General features: G+C 35.8%; 1 protein-coding gene across 1 annotated transcript in view; it reads left to right on the plus strand.

Annotated features, from left to right (window-relative positions):
- Window positions 1-22,500, plus strand: part of LOC137631261 (uncharacterized) — a 775,190-nt gene that overhangs the window by 294,834 nt on the left and 457,856 nt on the right. The window contains exon 5 of the mRNA XM_068363044.1: window positions 3,777-4,009. Coding sequence (XP_068219145.1) covers window positions 3,777-4,009 — 233 coding nt within the window. The remainder of the gene's footprint in view (window positions 1-3,776; window positions 4,010-22,500) is intronic.

A 22,500-nucleotide genomic window follows, 5' to 3' on the forward strand; every position in this document is an offset into this window, starting at 1 on the left:
GCAGTATTAGTAGTACTGTAGAAGTTTAATTCCCGCTGTGACCAGATTATGGAATGATCATCCTAATCAGAAAGTTGAATGGGTGGAACATCAAAAGTTCAAACTTGCTGCGAATGTTTTTATGTTGAACAGGCTGACATATGTTTCTCTTCCTTTATATATGGAAGCTCTTTTTTCAACGTTGTTACTGATCTTAAAATATATATTAACTATACATTACTTCTCATGAAGTTTATTTATTTTTTCATATTTCTTTTCCTCACTGGGCTTTTTATCCATGTTGGGGCCCTTGGATGTATAGCATCCAGCTTTTCCAACTAGGGTTGTAGCTTGGCTAATAATAATAATAATAATAATAATAATAATTATAATAATAATAATAATAATAATAATAATAATAATATTCTATCTATCTATTTAAAACACTCAGCATAATAAACAATAATGGTTCTAAGTATTATCGTCTATCGTCATCGCGGGCTGAAGGGGCAAACATATCAATAATAATATTTATGATTGTTTATTCTACTCATACAGTTTATTTATTTATTTGTTTTCCTTCCTCGCTGGGCTATTTTTGCCTGTTGGAGCCCTTGAACTTATACCATCTTGCTTTTCCGACTAGGGTTGTAGCTTAGCTTATAATAATAATAATAATAATTGATGATGATGATGATGATAATAATAAAAGCGCTTAACAATCTATGATAAACAAGCGAATTCCAAACAACGGTTGTTATAAATACGTCAAGTATCCCGCATAGATGTAAACACTTCACGGCTTCCCATTACAATGTCTTCTCTGAGCGGTAACTCACACCAACAAACTTCTGACAGCAACAGTTGTATTTCAGTCATTGTATAGCGTTGTACTCGTCTTTCCTCTTATTATATAGATCCTGGCCATTATGTATTGATGTTTATGTAAGTGTTTCTTTATGCTGGTCATTCTGTAATCCACAATGTAACTTTGAATGTTGAGGAAGTGAGTTTGTGTAGTCTTGCGCTCAACTTTTCTTTCATTGTGTTAACCGGTTGGGTTTTGAAGTGAATTTGAGAAATTAGTTCTTTTTTAAAAGGGCTATCTTTGATGATATTAAGCAGGTGAAGTTAGTATGTCTTTAGATACAGTAATAAAGCGATGATATTATTATTATTATTATTATTATTAATAAATGCCAAGCTACAACCCTAGTTGGAAAAGCAAGATGCTATAAGCCCAAGGGCTCCTACAGGGAAAATAGCCCAGTGAAGAGAGGAAATAAGGAAATAAGTAAACTAAAGGAGAAGTAATTAAGTAAGTAATTAGGCAGACAAAGTTAATTGCTTAAGAATGTAAAGAATGCAAACGGTTATCGTTGAAATGAGGAAGGAAAGGAAACGCCGAGATAGTTTTCACCAGAAGCATTGCTCAAGTTGCTGAACTCATGTTACACTAGAATAATTAGAACATTTACGGAAATAGGTGATTACTTAATAAGAGAAATTGCTCCTTTTCGATCTAAAGTCTGACTTATATCAGAAATTAGAGTCTTGGGGGTTATTCTAAAATTGTTAAACTAAAATAAAGCTTCAGTTATCACATGCGTGTAGCTTTGGCAGAGAACTTAGTTTTTACTTAGGGCGTTTAATAAGTCTTCACACGCTGAAATTCAAATCACCGAGAAGAAAAATAGTAACATTCAAATTATAGATATGATGTATAGCTTCAATGACGATGTTGTTAATTATGCTGATGGCACCAGCAGAGTTATTAATGCAGCTGTTCGATTACATAGCGTGATAAAAGGCTCGGTAATAATAATGATTACAAAAAAAAAAGACTGTCTACTAAAAATAAGAATTATTATTTGAAATGTAGATAAAGGGGTTGTGGTGAAATTTATGCATTTGTTGAGAAAATATATGTCAGTTCGTCAAGCAAAAGATGATATTGCCCTAGTTAGATTTTCCCATATTCTGAAATGTGATCCTATAATTCGAAAAGCCATTTGTGGTTACCTTAAATATTTATATTATTTGATGCATATAACATTCATGGTGACTTGAAATTTCATGTTATGGGGTGCATATGACATGAGATATGAGATAAATTTCCTTTACTCCTATATATGATTATATTGGTTAGGAATGTAATTTCAGAAATTATTCGTATTCTGTGGAAATTGTGCTTGTATCCTTGTAATGGTAGACTGTATATCAGGCTTCGGTAACTTCATTAACTTATTTGTTTACTTGTTTTGGGTTTAAATCCAACCCTCTACTGAAGTCGAGTGAACTGCTATTTTCAGACCGAAAGAAAAACAGGGAGTTGAGCATAGGGCGAGTTCCAGATATATAAAAGCTGATCGTGGTTACAAGTACGAGTTTTTTTTTTCTTCTTTTTTTAATTTGTAGATTGGAAAACTAACACAATGCATTGTGGTCACATATGAGGAGGACGGATGGTATCAAAATTCTCTGTAGTCTGAATGTCAGGTGACTGAATTAATTTCTGACGAGCTAATTGGTTTGCTGTTATAAAAAGCTTCAATTATAAATATTGAATTTAGTTTTAATGTTGACTTTTCAACTTTATCAGGCAGCATTGCTCTTTGTGGGAAAATGTGATGGTTCTGCAGGGCTCTCGTGAAACGTTTCTGATCAACAACTGACTTATGGCAGCCTATTCCTTTAACATATGTTTACCATTAGCCAATTTGTTCTTTCAATTTCCTTTTCTGTTAGAAATTTGCATTAAAAACACGGTAAATGCCTAGCAATATTATTCCAGGATTTTTACTGTTTTAAAAACTGATATCTTGACGTAAAGGGGTGATATTACGGTCACCAACCCGTAAGAGATAACAAAATAAGGTAAAATTAAGGTTGCCTGTATTTTACTGAAATATGGCAGAGAAAAGTATATTATTACGGAGAATTTTCTATTGAAATTACGGTTTTATTCAAGTGTGTATACGTTCGCTTCCAGGTCCCATTGATAGTTTGGCGCTCGAGGTGAGGATGGCAGGTTCATCCTTGCCAGGATTCCTGGGCAGGATGTGTTGTACTAGGCCAGCGGTATATTTAGATTTATTTCAGAAGCAGGTCTTCTGAAAGCTGTCTAACTTCATATGACATCGCTTTAAAAGTTGTGCCACCAAGCTCAATATCAATCAATGAAATTAATTTATTTTTCTCGTCTTAATTATGTTTACATACATATTTTCACTCTTTCCTCCTAAATTTATATTCTATTTAATATTTAATTCCTCTTCCTATACCTCCAGTCATTCATTAATTTCATGATTACTTCGTTTAATTTGACCATTCAACAGAAATACTCTCAGTCGAGTCGGTTTGTAGTTTCTTTACTACAAAGTAATTGATACAAAGTAATTGCTTCAGAATATTTAAGGTTTGTTGTTTCTTTGCTACAAAACAATTGATATAAAATAATTAATTCAGAATGTTAAAGGGTTTTTTTCTTCTTGGCTGTAAAGTAATTGATACAAAATCAAATTCAGAATGTCAAAGGTTTTCATTTTTTTCCTCCGCTACAAAGTAATTAACACAAAATCACAAATTCAGAATGTCAAAGGTTTGCATTTTCTTCTTCGCTACAAAGTAATTGATACAAAATTACAAATTCAGAATGTCAAAGGTTTGCATTTTCTTCTTCGCTACAAAGTAATTGATACAAAATAATTAATAAAGCATATCAAAGGTTTGTTTTTTTCTTCGCTGCAAAGTAATTAATTCAGAATGTCACAAACTTTTGCATTCCCTATTTACAGATTCGTCATCATCGACACAATCATTGTGGACGACATTCGTAAGTCCCTCCTGCGCCTGAAGAACTCCGAGGCGCGCATCATCCTGCTGTACTCCACGAGGGACGAGGCCACCGACATCATGAAGGAAGCCAACAGTCTGGGCCTCACGGATAAGAACTACATCTGGATTGTCACGCAGTCGGTGGTGGGGGACAGGGAAGTGCCCTCCAACGAACTTCCTGTCGGCATGTTAGGTAAGGGGAATTTTTTAACTTTGATATTTACCTGTCTTTTATTCCTTTCTTTTCAAGTGCCACTCCAATGATTGCGTCTGTTTTTCAAGTCCTACTCGATTGATTGTGCGCTGTATGACACACGAATTTTCTCTCTCTCTCTCTCTCTCTCTCTCTCTCTCTCTCTCTCTCTCTCTCTCTCTCTCTCTCTTCAAGTGCCACTCCAATTATTGTGTCTTTTTTTAAGTCCTACTCGATTGGTTGTGCGTTGTAGGACACACGAAATTTTTTTTTTTCTCTCTCTCTCTCTCTCTCTCTCTCTCTCTCTCTCTCTCTCTCTCTCTCTCTCTCTCGTTTCAAGTGCCACTCAAATGATTGTCTTTTTTTTCAAGTCCTACTTGATTGGTTGTGCGTTGTAGGACACGAAATTCTCTCTCTCTCTCTCTCTCTCTCTCTCTCTCTCTCTCTCTCTCTCTCTCTCTCTCTCTCTCTCTCTCTCTCTCTCTCTCTCTCTCTCTCTCTTTTCAAGTGCCACTCCATTGATTGTGTCTTTTTTAAGCCCTACTCGATTGGTTGTGCGGTGTAGGACACACGAAATTTCTCTCTCTCTCTCTCTCTCTCTCTCTCTCTCTCTCTCTCTCTCTCTCTCTCTCTCTCTCTCTAGGGATGCTAGGTAAGGGGACTTTTTTAACTTTGATATTTACCTGTCTTTTATTTCTTTTTTTTCATGTGCCACTCAAATGATTGTGTCTTTTTTTTAAGTCCTACTCGATTGGTCGTGCGTTGTAGGACACACGAAATTCTCTCTCTCTCTCTCTCTCTCTCTCTCTCTCTCTCTCTCTCTCTCTCTCAAGTGCCACTCCAATGATTCCGTCTGTTTTTCAAGTCCTACTCGATTGATTGTGCGCTGTAGGACACACGAAATTTATTCTCTCTCTCTCTCTCTATCTCTCTCTCTCTCTCTCTCTCTCTCTCTCTCTCTCTCTCTCTCAATGAAGGTTTTTCTTTGAATCCTGTTTTATATAAGGTTTTTTATTTCACATATTTTTTTCGACGATTGGAAAATACTGAGTTAACTTCATTCCCAGTGTTGCATACCGAATGATTTTGCAAATTACGTACAGTTAGCCTATTTTGTCTCCAGTGTCACATACTGTGTAATTATTATTATTATTATTATTATTATTATTATTATTATTATTATTATTATTATTATTAATTGGTAATATCATTATTAGTAATGTGGCTATCGAGTTGTGTTCTGGGAAATTTTTGCTCAAATTACATTGCTTGAATAGGCAGAGTAATTCTGCCGTAAAATTGGATTCTGGGTACTTTGGAGTAATTTTGCCTCTACTCAAGTTTCACATTTTGAGCAATTTCAGAGTAATTTTGTCTCTAGTTTCACATCGTGTAAAATTTTTCCTAATATCATGCAATGAATGCAAACTGAAGCACAAAATGACACCAAGTTTGATACACCAATGCGGCAACGTCCCTGACTGGTGATCGCCAGACTGGGGGGGTTCGAGTCCCGCTCAGACTCGTTAGTTCCTTTGGTCTCTGCAACCTCACCATCCTTGTGAGCTAAGAATTGGGGGCTTTGGGAGAGCCTATAGGTCTATCTGCTGAGTCATCAGCAGCCATTGCCTGGCCCTCCTTTGTTCTAGCTTGGGTGGAGAAGGGGCTTGGGCGCTGATCATATATGGTCATTCTTTAGGGCCTTGTCCTGCTTGATAGGGCAATGTCATTGTCCCTTGCCTCTGCCATTCATGAGCGGCTTTTAAACCTTTAAACCTACTCCCTTGGAAATTATTTTGAATATTCACGATTACCGAGGCAGTTTCAACACCAAGTTTACTACGTCTCTAGCAAGAAGTGGAAGATGTCTTAAGCCTGGAATTATTCATATTATGTTCACTTGAGATGGCACTGTAAGTCGTAATAAGATAGCCTAAGGATGAAGTGGATATACCCACAGGAGAGCTTCCATTGCGAGCCGGGAATTGCAACTTGCGCTGAATATCTTTGCGCTTTTTTGCGGCCTCTTTCATTGAGATGGCGTGTAGACTTGTAAACGCTGGATTTAACTGCTGGGACGAATCTCTCTCTCTCTCTCTCTCTCTCTCTCTCTCTCTCTCTCTCTCTCTCTCTCTCTCTCTCAATATTCTTGAAGGAGAATAGGTGACGCAAATTGTAGTGTGATACGGAAAATACCTAAGAATGTATACGTCAAACTAACCTTGAAGGTCCCGCATTGAGTAAGGTTCCCCTACAATCCTACATGATACTTTTTTACTTTAAAGGCTGCTTATCTGGTCCTGTACAGCAGGGGAATCCTACTCTCTACAGGACCTCCACGGTCGTTTTATGATGTTCATTCGGGAGCATTTAACATTTCACAATGCGTATTGTTCGCTTATTGTTTGGTCATCACTGTCAAAAAACACAAAATAAGGTCTTCAGTTTCCTGTTGAAATCCTTAATATCTTCAATTATTAGGATGTCTCGTTGGAGCCTATTGTATAGTCTCCGGGCCGCATGTTTAAAGGCTCTAGAGCCTATAGTAGACAATTATCTAGGTTCTGATAGTTTGAAACCATCTATAAGTATTCTCGTGTCGACACGATTTGTAGGTTGCACAATATGTAGCAATTCTCTTGGATATTTTGGACGACTCCTTTTGATAACTTGGTGGGTTATTGTACATATTTTATTCAATTATCGCTTTCATCGGCAGCCAATGTAGATCAATTAGTATAGTAGTAATCCTTTCTCTATGTGGGACACCTTTTATCAGTCTTGCACCTCTGTTTATTATGTTTTGTAATTTATTAAGTTATACTTTTGGTAGATTGTAGTAGATGGAGTTACAGTAGTCGATTCAGAAAAGCAGCCCTAGTATAAATGTCTACTTTAGGCTCCAGAGCCTTTAAATATGCGGCCCCGAGACAATATAATAACGTCCCTCGAAACATTCAAATGATTCAAACATTAAGGCTTTCAAGAGAAAAGTGAAGACTTTCTTATTTCATGAGTCTTTTGGCAGTGACGATTTAACAGTAAATGAACAATATGTGATATGAAATGTTAAATACTCTGAACGAACAAGGTAAAACGACAGTGGAGGTCCTGTAGAGATTGGGGTTCCCCTGCTGTATGGGACAAGAAGAGCAGCCATCAAAGTAAAGTAAATTAAGTGACGTATTTCTAAAGAAAATTACTATTAGAATTTTGTTTAAATTGTCGAGGATGAACTTGTGCTTTCTCCTGGCATGCTAATCAGTATTGTTGCTGGAATAATTTGGAATTCATTTGAAACGCCTTTCCTCGACTCTTTATTTTTTTTTAGGCATTTTGAAAATCGTTCCAAAGGTTTGTTGATTGATATTCGTTCACCTCCCGTGATATGTCAACACTTGCAATGTTTGTGTACCTGAATTTATTTGCATAAGACTAAAAGTATGTTTGTGTTAGAATGTGTGCGAAGGGGAATTTATCATACTCATTCATATACAGTATGTATATATATATATATATATATATATATATATATATATATATATATATATATATATATATATATATATAGTATATGTAGATATGTGTATATATATGTATATATGTATATATATATATAGATATATGTATATGTGTATATATATGTATATATATATATATATATATATATATATATATATATATATATATATATATATATATATATATATATAACAAATTATACCATCCCCTCGTCTAGTGCAAGAGGTGCAGGACTAGTTATTACTTCTGCAGTTTAGGAAGAATATCAGTGTTCACTTCTGTTGGGTCCCTGCCCACGGTGGAGTGGATGGGAATGCACGAGTAGGTAAGGCAGCTAAGGAGGCTTCAGGGCTAAGTAATCCATCCCCCAATAAGTAATCCTTACAAAGACCTTAAAAGTAAGAGATATTTTCACTGTAGGAATAAGTGGCAAGCTCGATGATCTGAACTGACACCAATACAAAATTGAAACAAATCCACCCTTCAGTGGATAAATGGTCATCTTGTAATTTTACAAGTAGGAGAGATAACATCGTTTTAACTAGACTGCGTATTGACCGTACACATGCTTCTTCTATTAACGTGTTTTTTCCCATTTGTATGGGGTAAGTACGGTTGCCTTCTTTTGAAGGACTTTACTTTGTCTTTGGGTTAGACCGTAGTCCTGATCGGCTGCCCTGCCTGACATTGTGTATATTAATGTGTTGTAGCAGTCATCAGCGTCCTTTCTCGCAGCAGCGAAGGGTCCTACTCACAATTTTTTGATAAAGAGTGGGGAAGGGAGATAGACTCATCATTGCAATACCAGTCAGGTGACAGACATTAAACATATTTTAGTCAGTTGTCCTGCTTTTAATCTTCAGAGGAGGACACATATACTCCAAGACAAACTTTAGGCACTTCACCCAATTTTGGGGGGGGGGGGGGGTAGTCGACATCAAACAAATGAAACAGAAAAGGGGACCTCTCCTCTCTACGTTCCTCCCAGCCTGACAAGGGACTCAACCGAGTTGGGCTGGTACTGCTAGGGGTGCCACAGCCCACCCTCCCCCGTTATCCACCACAGATGAAGCTTCATAACACTGAATTCCCTATACTATACAGGGGGAAAATTGTAATACCCTGAATTTGAAAAAAAAATATACAGTATTGGTTTATATCACGAGCTTTAATTAGTTTTATTAATTAATTTATTTAATCCTTTTAATTCCTTCTTATTTCAAATTAGATGTTGTATAAAACGTTGCGTGATTGGTTTTATAGGTTAAAATAATAACCAAATGGTGTGAGTGTACTGGTATGGTTGATTGATTTGTAATATATAGCGATTAATGGCCTTTGATACACCAGTGCTTGGCTTAAGGCCTAAATCTTATATGCAATTCATTCATTCATCACAGCCATAACTTTTTTAAACAATCAGGACAATCGTCTTTTCCAATTTCAGATAAGAATTTATTGCTTGGGACGAGTGAGGGTGGGTGTTATAATTTATCAAATTTGCCCTATCAATCAACACAGTATATGTCTTCTATAAACCGTTACAGAACTGTATGATTTTTATTAGGGTTGGCAGGACCATCTCAAAATACTTCATGTAGCCTGCGAATTTACAAGACTGATATTATTATTATTATTATTATTATTATTATTATTATTATTAGCCAAGCTACAACCCTAGTTGGAAGACCAAGATGCTATAAGCCCAAGGGCTCCAATAGGGAAAAATAGCCCAGTGAGGAAAGGAAATAAGGAAATAAATAAATGATGAGAACAAGTTAACAATAAATCATTCTAAAACAGTAACAACGTCAAAGCAGATAGGTCCTATATAAACTATTAACAACGTCAAAAACAGATATGTCATATATTAACTATAGAAAGACTCATGTCAGCCTGGTTAACATAAAAATATTTGCTCCAACTTTGACCTTTTGAAGTTCTACTGATTCAGCTACCCGATTTGGAATATCATTCCACAACTTGTAACAGCTGGAATAAAACTTCTAGAATACTGTGTAGTATTAAGCCTCATGTTGGAGAAGGCCTGGCTATTAGAATCAACTTCCTGCCTAGCATTACGAACAGGATAGAATTGTCCAGGAGGATCTGATTATCTATGTTGGAGTGGGGTGGGTAAGCTGGAATTTGAGAAACCAGATTATCCTTGCTGTAGGGTTGTGGTGGCCGATGTGGTAACGACCCTGACTGGTGAACGCCAGTCTAGCGTTTGAGTCCCGCTCGAATTCGTTAGTTTCCTTGGTCTCTGCAACCTAACCATCCTTGTGAGCTAAGGATGGGGGTTTTGGGGAGCCTATAGGTCTATCTGCTGAGTCATCAGCAGCCATTGCCTGGCCCTCCTTAGTCCTAGCCTGGGTGGAGAGGGGGGCTTAGGCACTGATCGTATGTATATATGGTCAGTCTCTAGGGCATTGTCCTGCTAGCTAGGGCATTGTCAGCGTCCCTTGCCTCTGCCATTCATGAGTAGCCTTTTACACCTTTATAGCCATATTGTATGTAAGTGATCTGCCTAATGTTGCCAGTTCTTATTCTAAGAAATCATTTCAAGCAACTTTTGTCAAGATTAACAAGTTTAGTGTTGCTAACGAGGTTTCGAATCTCAAATGTTTAAGGTCAGAAGAGGAAGAAAGTTCTTAAAGAAGGGGACTAGCAAGTCATTTAACAAAGTGGGAATTTTCTACTTGAATGAACCGTTATTTGAGACATTGTGGGAATTTTGGAAGAGGCCTTAGAAGTAGGAGAAAGAGAAGGGAAGGTAGGGTTTATACATTTGATTTTTCTTCGATTTCTCTACAATGTTTACCATCAGTTTTTTCTTTTATAATTTTTTGTAAGATTTTCTAAAATGTTTATTACCGTAATTTTTTTTATAATTATTTTTTAAAGATTTTCTACAATGTTTATCGCCATCAGTTTCCTTAAGCATTTTTTGTAAGATTCTCTACAATGTTTATTGCAATCTTTTAATTATTTTTTAAGATTCTCTACAATGTTTATTGCCATCATTTTTTTTTAAAGATTCTCTACAGTGTTTATTGCCATCGTTTTATTTTTTTTTTTCAAAAAATCTCTTTATTGACATCAATTTCCTTAGAAATATTTGTAAGATTTTGGGAGGTATGATATGCATGGATGTCTGTTCAGTTTTTCCTACGTGGCTTCATCGTTCAAGAAATCCAATAATTTTGACTACAGTCTCTTTTCTGAAATATGAAAAAATACCTTAATAGAAGATTATAATATTTTATGTTTTTTTGGGGCCATTGTTCCATTCAATTTGTCTCTGGGGTGATTTTGACTTGTGTTTCCTGCAGTTTAAAATTGATTCTCAGACTTTTTTTTTTCAGAAGTGTATTCATTAAAACTAGATGCATTATATAAATAGATTAATTTGGAATGAAATAAAAGCCTATTTGTTCTCACAGGCGGCTAATAGATAAATTCTAAAACATTATGACAGTTAATTATACGATTATTCTCATGTATTTGTTTGAATAATCACAGGCTTCAAGTTACATAAAACACCAAGTTGAAGTATTTTGGTAAAAAGGTCATTTACATTATTATTAATATTATTATTATTATTATTATTATTATTATTATTATTGTTATTATTATTGTTATTATTATTATTATTATTGTTGTTATTATTATTATTATTATTATTATTATTATTATTATTTACTTGCTAAGCTACAACCCTAGTTGATAAAGCAATATGCTCAAAGCCTAAGGGCTCCAACGGGTAAAATAGCCCAGTGAGGAAAAGAAATAAGGAAATGACTAAACTACAAAAGAAGTATTATTATTATTACTAATTGCTAAGCTATAACCCTTGTTGGAAAAGCAGGATGCTATAACCCCAGGGGCTCCAATAGGGAAAATAGCTCAGTGAGAAAAGGAAACAAAGAAATATAAAATATTTTAAGAAGAGCAACAAGACTAAAATAAACTATAAAAACTTTAACAAAACAAGAAGAGGAGAAATAAGAGGGAATAGTGTAATAGTGTTCCTAGTGTACCCTCAAGCAAGAGAACTCTAACCCAAGAGAGTGGAAGACCATGGTACAGAGGCTATGGCACTACCCAAGGTTAGAGAACGATGGTTTGATTTTGGAGTGTCCTTCTCATAGAAGAGAGGCTTACCATAGCTAAAGTGTCTCTTCTACCCTAACAAAGAGGAAAGGGGGCCCTGAACAATTACAGTGCAGTAAGAAGAAATTATTGGTAATCTCAGTGTTGTCAAGTGTACGAGGACAGAGGAGAATCTGTAAAGAATAGGCCAGACTATTCGGTGAGTGTGTAGGCAAAGGGAAAATGAACCGTAACGAGAGAGAAGGATCCAATATAGTACTGTCTGGCCAGTCAAAAGACCCCATAACTCTCTAGCGGTAATATCTCAACGGGTGGCTGGTGCCCTGGCCAACCTACTACCTATTTAGTTTAATTAACTTTAAACTAAAGTATATTAAGAACAGTAGCAACATTAAAATAAAGCTTTCATGTATAAATTATATAAACTTTCACAAAACAAGAGGAAGAGGAGTAAGGTAGAATAGTGTGCCCGAGTGTACCCTGAAGCAAGAGAACATTGCCCCAAGACAGTGGAAAACCATGGGGCAGAGGCTATGGTTTTTGTTAAAGAAGTCCATAATGAAATAATTTTTGTTGCTTAGTATGCTTTGGATTGAAGTTTAACCCAACTTTTAAATAATGCAACGAACCTGTAGGCTTACTAAATTATTAGAATTATTATTATTATTATTATTAGGATTCCCTTTTAGGGGAATGCTATTGTTTTTGGTATTATTATTATTATTATTATTATTATTATTATTATTATTATTATTATTATTATTCTTTCCGCGCGTTTTTTTTTTCGCAAGAAATCTGAAATAATTATCATAGGTAGCCTATGGTAAGAATATGCCATAGACCCAGTTTAAGTGACCTTGACCTACTTTTCAAGGTCACAGGAGCATTTAAAGGCAAAATTTTCAAAATTTGAAATTGACATTAGGCCTAAAGTATAAGCTGTATGGCTAAGGGCCTTATGGACAATGATACAGAGGTAAATCCCCAGATATTGCCCTACTTTAATGCAAGTAGGTCAAGGTCAAGGTCGCTAATGTCCAAACCGGCTCAAAACAGGTTTGTTTCCGAGATCTGAAAAACCGGAAGGCCCAGAGCCCTGATCTTAGTGGCATATGATGCCCTATATATTTATCTTAGGTTAGCCTAACTTTTGTAGCGACTGCTTAATTACTTTTTTTAATATATATTTTTTACTATTTTTGACATTGCAGAAGTCGTGACTTTGGCAACTTCTCCATGAAATGCTGGTTTTTTTGGTCATAGCATGCTATAGTAAACTACCTCTAACATATGCATAAAACCTCTAAATCAAATGTCAAATTTGACCTTTACCCTCCTTTTGACCTTGACCCTCATTTTCAAGGTCATATGGCTATTTCAAGGGAAAAAATTTGACGTTGGCTAACATCTTTTACTAATTGACAAAAGCATTTCCACACCTATTTTGCTGGGGAATCCTCCGCCACTGGCTTTAGCCAGTCGCAGTCTAGTTATTATTATTATTATTATTATTATTATTATTATTATTATTATTAGAATTATAAGTATTATTGATAAAATTATCAAAATTATTATTATTAACGTGAATGAACCATCGTCCATTATTTCCAACTGTAACTCTTGAAAGCCACAGCAAGTAATAGTAGAAAAGAAGTCTAAGAAATAATAAGTAAATGGGAGTCAGAAGAGAATTGAAAATAGTTCAGGCGATCTTATCGATATAATCCAACGGTTGAACAGTTTCCATCACACAAAGTTTCCAGAAGTTTTGGTTCCATTTGTGAGAGGAATTCTAATCCCTGTGTAATGAGCTGTAAGTCTAGTATAAGGATCATATTTTTTTTCCTAAGGTATTCAGTAAATCGAAGGGTCTTTTAGAATAGGTACAAATTGAGATACTACCGCTAGAGAGGCATGGAGTCCTTTGATTGGCCAGACAGTACTATATTGGATCCTCTGGTTACGGTTCATTTTCCCTTTCCCTAAACACACTTACACTTACGCCGAATAGCCTTGCCTATTCTTTACATATTCTCCTCTGTCCTCATACACCTGACAACACTGAGATCACTATACAATTTTGCTTCACCCAAGGGGTTACTGCACTATAATTGTTCAGTAGGTAGTAGGTTGGCCAAGGCACCAGCCACCCGTTGAGATACTACCGCTAGAGAGTTATGGAGTCCTTTGATTGGCCAGACAGTACTACATTGGATCCTTCTCTCCGGTTATGGTTCATTTTCCCTTTCCCTATACATATATTGGTGTGCTACTGTCTTAAGCACACATTTGAGTATGAGTTGTTTTCAGATGTATTTAAATGGTTTACTGAATACATCTTAATGGTTTTTAAGTTTTATTTTTAATAAACAACAGAGTTAAACATCTCCATCACTGGAGGAAGCTGTGTTGGTCCACATGACCAATTCTGGTGAAGTTTAGATATGAACTGAATAAATTACCGATATCACAAATATCGTATGCTTGCTTTAATTTAGCCAAGTGACGGAATCGGAAGACACCTGCATCCGGTGACGTCACAAACTTTCACACGAGGAGACAATGTGTTGACGTTAAGAAAGAATGTCAATTTGCCGTCTTTGCATTATACATCCTGTTTACAATTTGAATGACTACAGCAAATCTCAGGGTTAGCTCTTCCAACCAACATGACATATTACGTCATTTGTTTTAAACATGTAATATTACTATTCTAACTATTACATAAGCTCGGCCAGCTATCTCAATTTTTATACAAAAATTTAACAACAAGCCGAAACATGGTTATTAGGTGTGACTGGACATACGTATTATTCTTTGTTTAACATTAGCCATAACCGACTGAGGACGAATGTCCAAATAGGCACATCAAAAAATAATAACAATAATGCATACAAAAATGATATTACCAAAGCAAAAAGAAAAATGCATGATAAAACCAAGATCATATATATGGTACATTGCTAGCAAATGATTACATGGTACCAAAAAACAAAATAAATTCTGACTTACAAATGATTCGGTAACTTGATAAAGAATAATTGTTACCTTTGTCAGAAACAAGATACTCAATTTTTAGTGCACAAACACGAATTCCTGGTACGTACACGTACCACGGTTTCGTACATATATATATATATTTATATATAGGGCTGATATATTTTATTAGATGCCCATAGATTCTGTTATATATTTTATTATATTTTTTTTTTTTTTTTTCTCTTTTCTTTTTTTTTAACATTCCGGCTTATATACTTTTATTAGATGCCGAGAGAAAAAAAATGATTTATATCGTTTTTTATTTTATTTATTTTTTAAATGTTGTTTTAAATGTATTTTTAACAATGCAAATGTAGAGAATTTCTTTAATTACATATTACTAGCGTACTAATCAGCTTTTCATACAAACATCTTCCTGACAAATTACTCCCTTAGCGAATGAGGTGGCCACTCATACAGCTTTGAACTGGATCAGGTAGGGGGTATTGTCAGGGCTATTCAACTCGTTCCTTTGTAGCTGCTTGCTGTGCCGTAACCTACGCCAAACAAGGATGTTCACGGCGATAAATATCATCGCCGTAACACACAAACTAGCCAGTATTATGGGGTGAAGAATTTCTTCATAAGTCGGTGACAGGTGGTCCTTTTCGGTAAGTTTCATCAACTGCTTTGCCACACGGCCGTTGTAGGGGAGAGGAAGTGCTGGCATTGTAGAGGTCCACGTGAAGTTCGCGAAGTAAGCTCGTTCTCTGATGATTGTCCGTAGACCAGTCACCATGGAATTCGGGGAAGTCCCGATACAGCCATCTGCTGCGACGAAGATGTGGTTGAAGGATGTGGATCCGTCAGGGCATGATACATTGAAGCCGTCCTTGTCGTATCGTATCCACGAGCCATTATTTAGTCTGCAATTGGATTCTTTATTGTCAAAGGGATAAAGCTTATCCAGACAATTTTCACTTGTATGGGAGAGAGCACCGTCTAGCACTATACCTAACTCGCATGAATCCATTAAGTTTTTACGGAATTCAAATGAGTCAGCTGTACATATTTTTCTATCCATTGCGTCTGAACAGTGAGTTAACTGATTTAAGTTTTTAATGACCGTATATGTTTCCTTGTCTGGGGAAATCAATACGTGTCCTGTCAAACTGGATATTACTGGATTTGAGTGATTCGTCATGAAAGTCGGAAATGGTGATATCCTGTAAGATTGCCAGGCATCAGAAGAATCAAAGGGAATTGTAATCCTAATCTTGTTATTATCTACGTTTACTGTAATTAGGCTGTAATAAAATTCTAACCTATGTTCGTCTAACAAAGGAACATAGCCTAGTTTATCCCTTCCGTTCTCCAGAACTAATTTTAAGTAACGTATAGGCAACAAATGGGGCGACAATACACCTTTAGTTGCTAACGTGATAGCTTCTACATAATCCTTGGATTTCTCAATGAAATGTGCAATTCTGTTATGTATGTGATCTATCTTTGAATCATAATACGTTAATGTTGCCAACAAATCCTGTACTTCCATAATTTGAACGATATTATCTGAATGTTCATTTAACAAATCCATAATTTTATTGATTGAAGCTAACTGATCCCTTAGTTCTGACATAATCAATTCATCTTTATGAGTCAAGAACTCAATTTTCTTATTTTGATTACTAATTTTAAGACGATTGGAAAGTCCTAAACCTAAACTTGCAACAGACCCAAAGATGCTTAATGCAGCATAAATGAACGGATTCCGTCTTTCTTTATGTTCGTGTCCTACAGTCCACATCAAAAGGTCATAAGCCAAAGATCCTGTCTCGCCAGTCTTATTTTTCAAGTCATCAGATAGCATCTCTGCAACTTTTAATGTTGATCCAAGCAAACTCTTAGTAGTCAAATGAAAATGTCTCCTATGCAACTCATCCAATGATGCAGAAAACCTTGAAATGGCGGTTCTTAAGCTAGTGACATCATTCTCTTGAAGAAAAATTGCTTGCATATGCACTTCGACAATTACGTTGGTTGATGTAATAAAAATGTCTTCTTGTCTTTCAACTATATTGCCATATTTAAAATATATATTCTTAGTCTTAGAACTCATCCCATACGAGAAAAATGTCTGAGCGAACAATATCACTCCCAACAACAAAAAATTCATCTTGGAAACCTGTAACGAGAAAAAATATATGTAATTACTCTTGTATTAAAAAGAAAACTTTTAGTCACACAAAACAAAATTTTTCCTCACTTCTTTTCCTCTCTTTTCTTTTTAATTTCTTATGTGAGACAATGGTACTATTCTCTCATCCGTGGGTTGGGCTACGTTTTGAATTCTAAACCTATTGGCCGTTAATGTTTCCAAAATGTTAAATGGGCCTTCAAACTTAGGTGTTAGTTTATAGTTGAGCCCTTTTCTGACATTGATTTGAATATAGATGTTATCACCCACGGTATATGTTTTAGTTGGTTTCGCTATTTTATCATGATTCCTTTTCATTATGATTTGTGATTCTTCTAAATTCTTTCGAAGGATATCATATCGACTTATACTTGCATTTATACATTCTTTTAAAGGATTTGATAGATTAGTTGTAGGCGTTAATACATGGAAAGGTGTTCTAACTGGGGTACCATACAATGCTTCATGCGGTGACATTTTAATTGATATATGATATGAATGATTCAGAGTACTCAGTGCCGCCGGTATTGCAATATCCCAGTTGGGGTCTGATCCCCCTAGTGTTACCCTCAATATATTTAATATCTTCCTATTTGCTCTTTCCACTAGCCCATTCGACTCTGGGTGATATATCATGGTATTAATCTTCTTTATGTTGAGGAATTCACACAATGAGGTAAGAAAGTGATTATTAAATTCACCACCCGAGTCTGAGATTATCATGTGTGGAATTCCATGTTTACAAATGTAACACTCGTAAAACTTCCTAGCGCATTCAATCGCAGTTTTAGTTTTAAGCGCTATTAGTTCTGTATATCGAGTTAAAGCATCTATAATTACTAAGAGGTGCTTATTTCCTCTGTCTGACTCGTAAAATCCTGTTAACAAATCTAAATGTATTCTTTCAAAGGGTTGATTGGGAACAGGATAAGCTCCTAGGCTGACAGGTGTTTTCGTATGCCCTTTGTTTTCCTGACATGTGCGACAATTAGCTATGTGTCTTTTTATATCTGTAAGCATTGTATGCCAATAAAACAATGATTTGGCTTTCTGTGACATTAATGAGAACCCAGGGTGTCCATGTAATGGATTTGAATGCAACCAATTCAGGACAGTGGAAATAAGTGAGATTGGTACTACTACCTGGTCGTTAGTTACATGTGGTGTATTGCGGGTTTTCCTTGTCACAGTCCTACACAGAATATTATCTTTGATTATATAATTCTGCTGCATATACTTTAAATATTCCTTTTCTTTATGATTGCCTTTCAAAGCATTTATAATTGTTTCTATTTTCTGATCTTTTCTTTGCTCAGTCTGTAACAATTCAGCACTCCAGCCTAAATCTTCTTGTTCAGATATTGTTTTTACAATAGGCATGGATGTTGATATATCTATTAATTCAGCTAAAGACTCCGTACAAGATGACACGGGGTTGCGTGATAATGCATCCGCAATGATATTTGCTTTCCCAGGTAAATACCCGATTCTTGCGCCAAAATCTTGAATGATTAAATGCCACCGAGTTCGTTTAGGGCTGTGATTGAAGCCTTTAAAGAACTCTGTTAGTGGTTTATGGTCAGTAAGAACCTTAACGGGATAACCGTAAATTATGAACTTAAAATGCACTAGCGAATTAACAATAGCTAGTCCTTCCTTGTCTATTACTGCATACTTACTTTCGGAAGTTCTCAATTTTCGAGAATAGAAAGCTATCGGGAAAAACTGTTTATCATATTGCTGAAGCAATACCCCTCCTACTCCTAAGTCTGAGGCGTCTGTTGCAATGAAGAATTCCTTACCGAAGTCAAGAAATTTTAAGATAGGAGAACTACACAGTTCATCTTTCAAAGTATTAAACGCCTGTTGATGTTGCTCAGACCATATGAAATCTACGCCCTTCTTCGTAAGATCAGTTAAAGGAGGGGCTATTATTGAATAGTTGCGTATAAAACGCCTGTAATATCCACTACAACCCAGAAATTGCTGTATTCCCTTGACATTAGTAGGTATGGGAAAATTACGTATAGCTGACACCTTATCATGGACTACTTTAAGACCTTGGCTTGACACCATGAAACCCAAATATATTAATTCTGTTTTAAAAATTCACACTTACTAATCTTTACCCTTAAGTTATGTTGTCTTAATCTCTGTAGTACTAGTTCTAACTTACGTAGATGTTCTTCTAAGGTGTTGGAAAAGATTACAAGATCATCCATATAGGCATGCAATATATCCCCTAACAAGTCTCCAAACACTATGTTAATCATTCTTGTAAATGTTATAGGAGCACAACGTAAACCAAAAGGCATCCGTAAAAATTCATAATGTCCCCTGGCTGTGCTGAAGGCTGTGTATGGGATACTATCTTCTTCTAATGATATCTGGTGAAAGCCTTTAAGTAAGTCCAAACTGGTAAAATATTTATTCTGACCTAACAAAGACAAAATATCGTCAGTACATGGCACTGGGAATCGATCAGGGATCGTTTCCTCGTTTAGACGACGAAAGTCGACGCAGATACGCCATGTTCGATCTTTTTTCGGTACAACTATTAAAGGAAAATTATAAGGGCTATTTGATTTTCTAATGACTCCTTCCTCTAACATTTTACCTACTTCATCATTTATTTCATTCTGGAATTTCATAGGGAGTCTGTACGAGGGTACATATATAATTTTCTGTTTGTCTTTTAACCTTATTTGATGCTCGATCACATCTGTTTTTCCTAAGGATCCATCCGTAGTGGAAAAGACATCTGTATATTTAGTTAAAAGTTCAAAAATTTTCTGCTGAATTTCTTCGTCTTGAATGTCCTTACTGATTTTATTTTTAATAGATCGTAAAAGGGATTCATCCGCAACTGATTGAGAGTGATTGATTTCAGCAACGGTAAGAATACGATGTTTATAAACTTCTACATCCAAGATATGTTGATTTTTGTGAATTACTAAAGTGTTATTTAAATGATTACAGACTTCGATATTACATTGCTGATGTGAGCCTACTGTATAAATAGCTTGTGTGACAGACAATCCGTTAGTTTTCAAAGTATCGGAAAGGATTAATATTTCAGATCCCGGTAGTGTTTTCTTTATTTGCACTATTAAATTCGAAGGTATGTTTGGTTCGATATATTGCGTGCAAGATGATATTACGGGTGAACGAGAATTCTGCTGGGTCGCGCATATTATTTCTTTATTAGTGAGACAAGTTATTGGTTCTTCAACGTACGTTACGGTTACATTTGTCGTCTCCTTTTTATCCAAAACTGACTTTAAAGTATTAGAAGACTTATAGAATTTCCCTTTGATATACACGCCAGGCTTTGCAGGAGCTAAGATAATGTTTTGATTTTGTTGTTTCTTCTTATTGTTAAAATGAGGATTTTTCTTTTTATTTCCATATGGAACTGACTGTGGAATTGACTGTGTATTTCTAGGATATTGTTGTGTCTTACGCGCGTAACATTGACTATAAGAATGTGATGCTGTGTTGTGAACTGAACAAAATTTCGTTCTACAGTCTGCGCTTATGTGACCTTGACGTTTGCAGTTGTAACACGTCACTCCCGCTACTGGATTGTTAATTACGTTCACTGTTTGTGGTTTTGTTTCATTCTTAGCAAAAACTTGAGTTAACACGGGATCGAGATCTGGACACTTGGACATGTGTTTCTTTATCTGTTTATAGACATCCAATTCCGTACTTGCAGGCATTAACTTCTTATCAAAGCACCGCACTAAAGCTTCAGGCAACATAAGTGTCATGCAAGTTAAATACATTAATCGTAAAAAATCTTTCACGGAGATATTATCGTTAGTAACCCAAGTGGAATTACCTAAAATGTCCTGATATTCGTTAAGCCTATCAGCTATGAGAGCTGCTCTCTCAACAACATTAAGCCGATTCATAGTGGCTTGATTAAGTGTATTTCGTAACGTTAACACTACATCCAAAGCTTCCTCACCCCCATAAATCGCGCGTAACCTAACTTTAAAATCATCCCAAGTAACTGCTTCCTGAAATGAAACACCTCTTAAATACGCACTCGCATCCCCCTTAGAAAAATCTATAAAACTTTTAGCTTCTTGTAATTGTACAAAAGGATCTACGATTTGTTTGGCATTTAAATGGGCATCAACGGATGAAATCCATGACTCCACATTTTGTGGCAAGAACCCGTTGACACGACCTTGAAAAGGAAGGATTGCTGACCTGGCATTTACAAGCGTCACAATTGGAGGAGGATTAGCCTGGCCTACACCACTAGGTCCAGGGGTAGGGCTGACAGGAGGAGCCATGACTGCTGTATTTTTTTTTTCTATCTCTTTGACCCCTTTCAATCCTATCAAAATATCTATATGAGTACAGACGCCCACTGCGTAAACGCATATGTATAATAAAATTCCCCCAACAATGTTACTAATCCCAATACATTTCCCCCCAAAAGTTTATGAAAGAAAAAGGAACTAGCACAAAGAAAGAAAAATTCTAAATGAGAATTCGGAGTTTCTTATAACAAAGTTTATGAATTCACTCACCCCAGTAATAATTGACTAACGACTTGTGATAACTACACTTCACTGCCCAAACTGAAATGAATACAAAATCTCTGTACTTAGCTTTATATGAAGTCGACACGTCCTCTCTCTCTCTCTCTCTCTCTCTTGATGTTTTGTTAGCGATGTCTCGTTCTAGTTTCTTGTTGAATGTAGTTCTTCCTGGATATGTCTTGCAATTGTTGAACGCCAGTCCTTGGGTTTCCTAGGATGTTGATTGAAGATTCAAGTTGTATACTAACATATGGTGATGTTAGCTTTTCCGTTGGACTTAGTCAAAATTGTAGATTCTTGTAGATAGTTTTGAGTTCTTGAAGATCTTTATCAGGTATTACAGCTTTTATTTTGAAGTCTTGAAGATCATTCTCTGGTTTTACAGCTTTTATGTTGAAGTCTTGAAGATATTTCTTTGGTTTTACAGCTAATTATTTTGAAGTCTTGAAGATATTTCTCTAATTCTTAGAGTTTAACCGCTGTCTTTGAGTTTAATCGCTGCCACCATTTATTGGTGTGCTACTGTCTTAAGCACACATTTGAGTATGAGTTGTTTTCAGATGTATTTAAATGGTTTACTGAATACATCTTAATTGTTTTTAAGTTTTATTTTTTAATAAACAACAGAGTTAAACATCTCCATCACTGGAGGAAGCTGTGTTGGTCCACATGACCAATTCTGGTGAAAGTTTAGATATGAACTGAATAAATTACCGATATCACAAATATCGTATGCTTGCTTTAATTTAGCCAAGTGACGGAATCGGAAGACACCTGCATCCGGTGACGTCACAAACTTTCACACGAGGAGACAATGTGTTGACGTTAAGAAAGAATGTCAATTTGCCGTCTTTGCATTATACATCCTGTTTACAATTTGAATGACTACAGCAAATCTCAGGGTTAGCTCTTCCAACCAACATGACATATTACGTCATTTGTTTTAAACATGTAATATTACTATTCTAACTATTACACATACACATGCCGAATAGTCTTGCCTATTCTTTACATATTCTCCTCTGTCCTCATACACATGACAACATTGAGATTACCAAACAATTCTTCTTCACCCAAGGGGTCAACTACTGCACTGTGTTTTTTCTGGGGCCACTTTC

Source organism: Palaemon carinicauda, chromosome 39 (assembly GCF_036898095.1).
Source record: "Palaemon carinicauda isolate YSFRI2023 chromosome 39, ASM3689809v2, whole genome shotgun sequence".
NCBI lineage: Eukaryota > Metazoa > Arthropoda > Malacostraca > Decapoda > Palaemonidae > Palaemon > Palaemon carinicauda.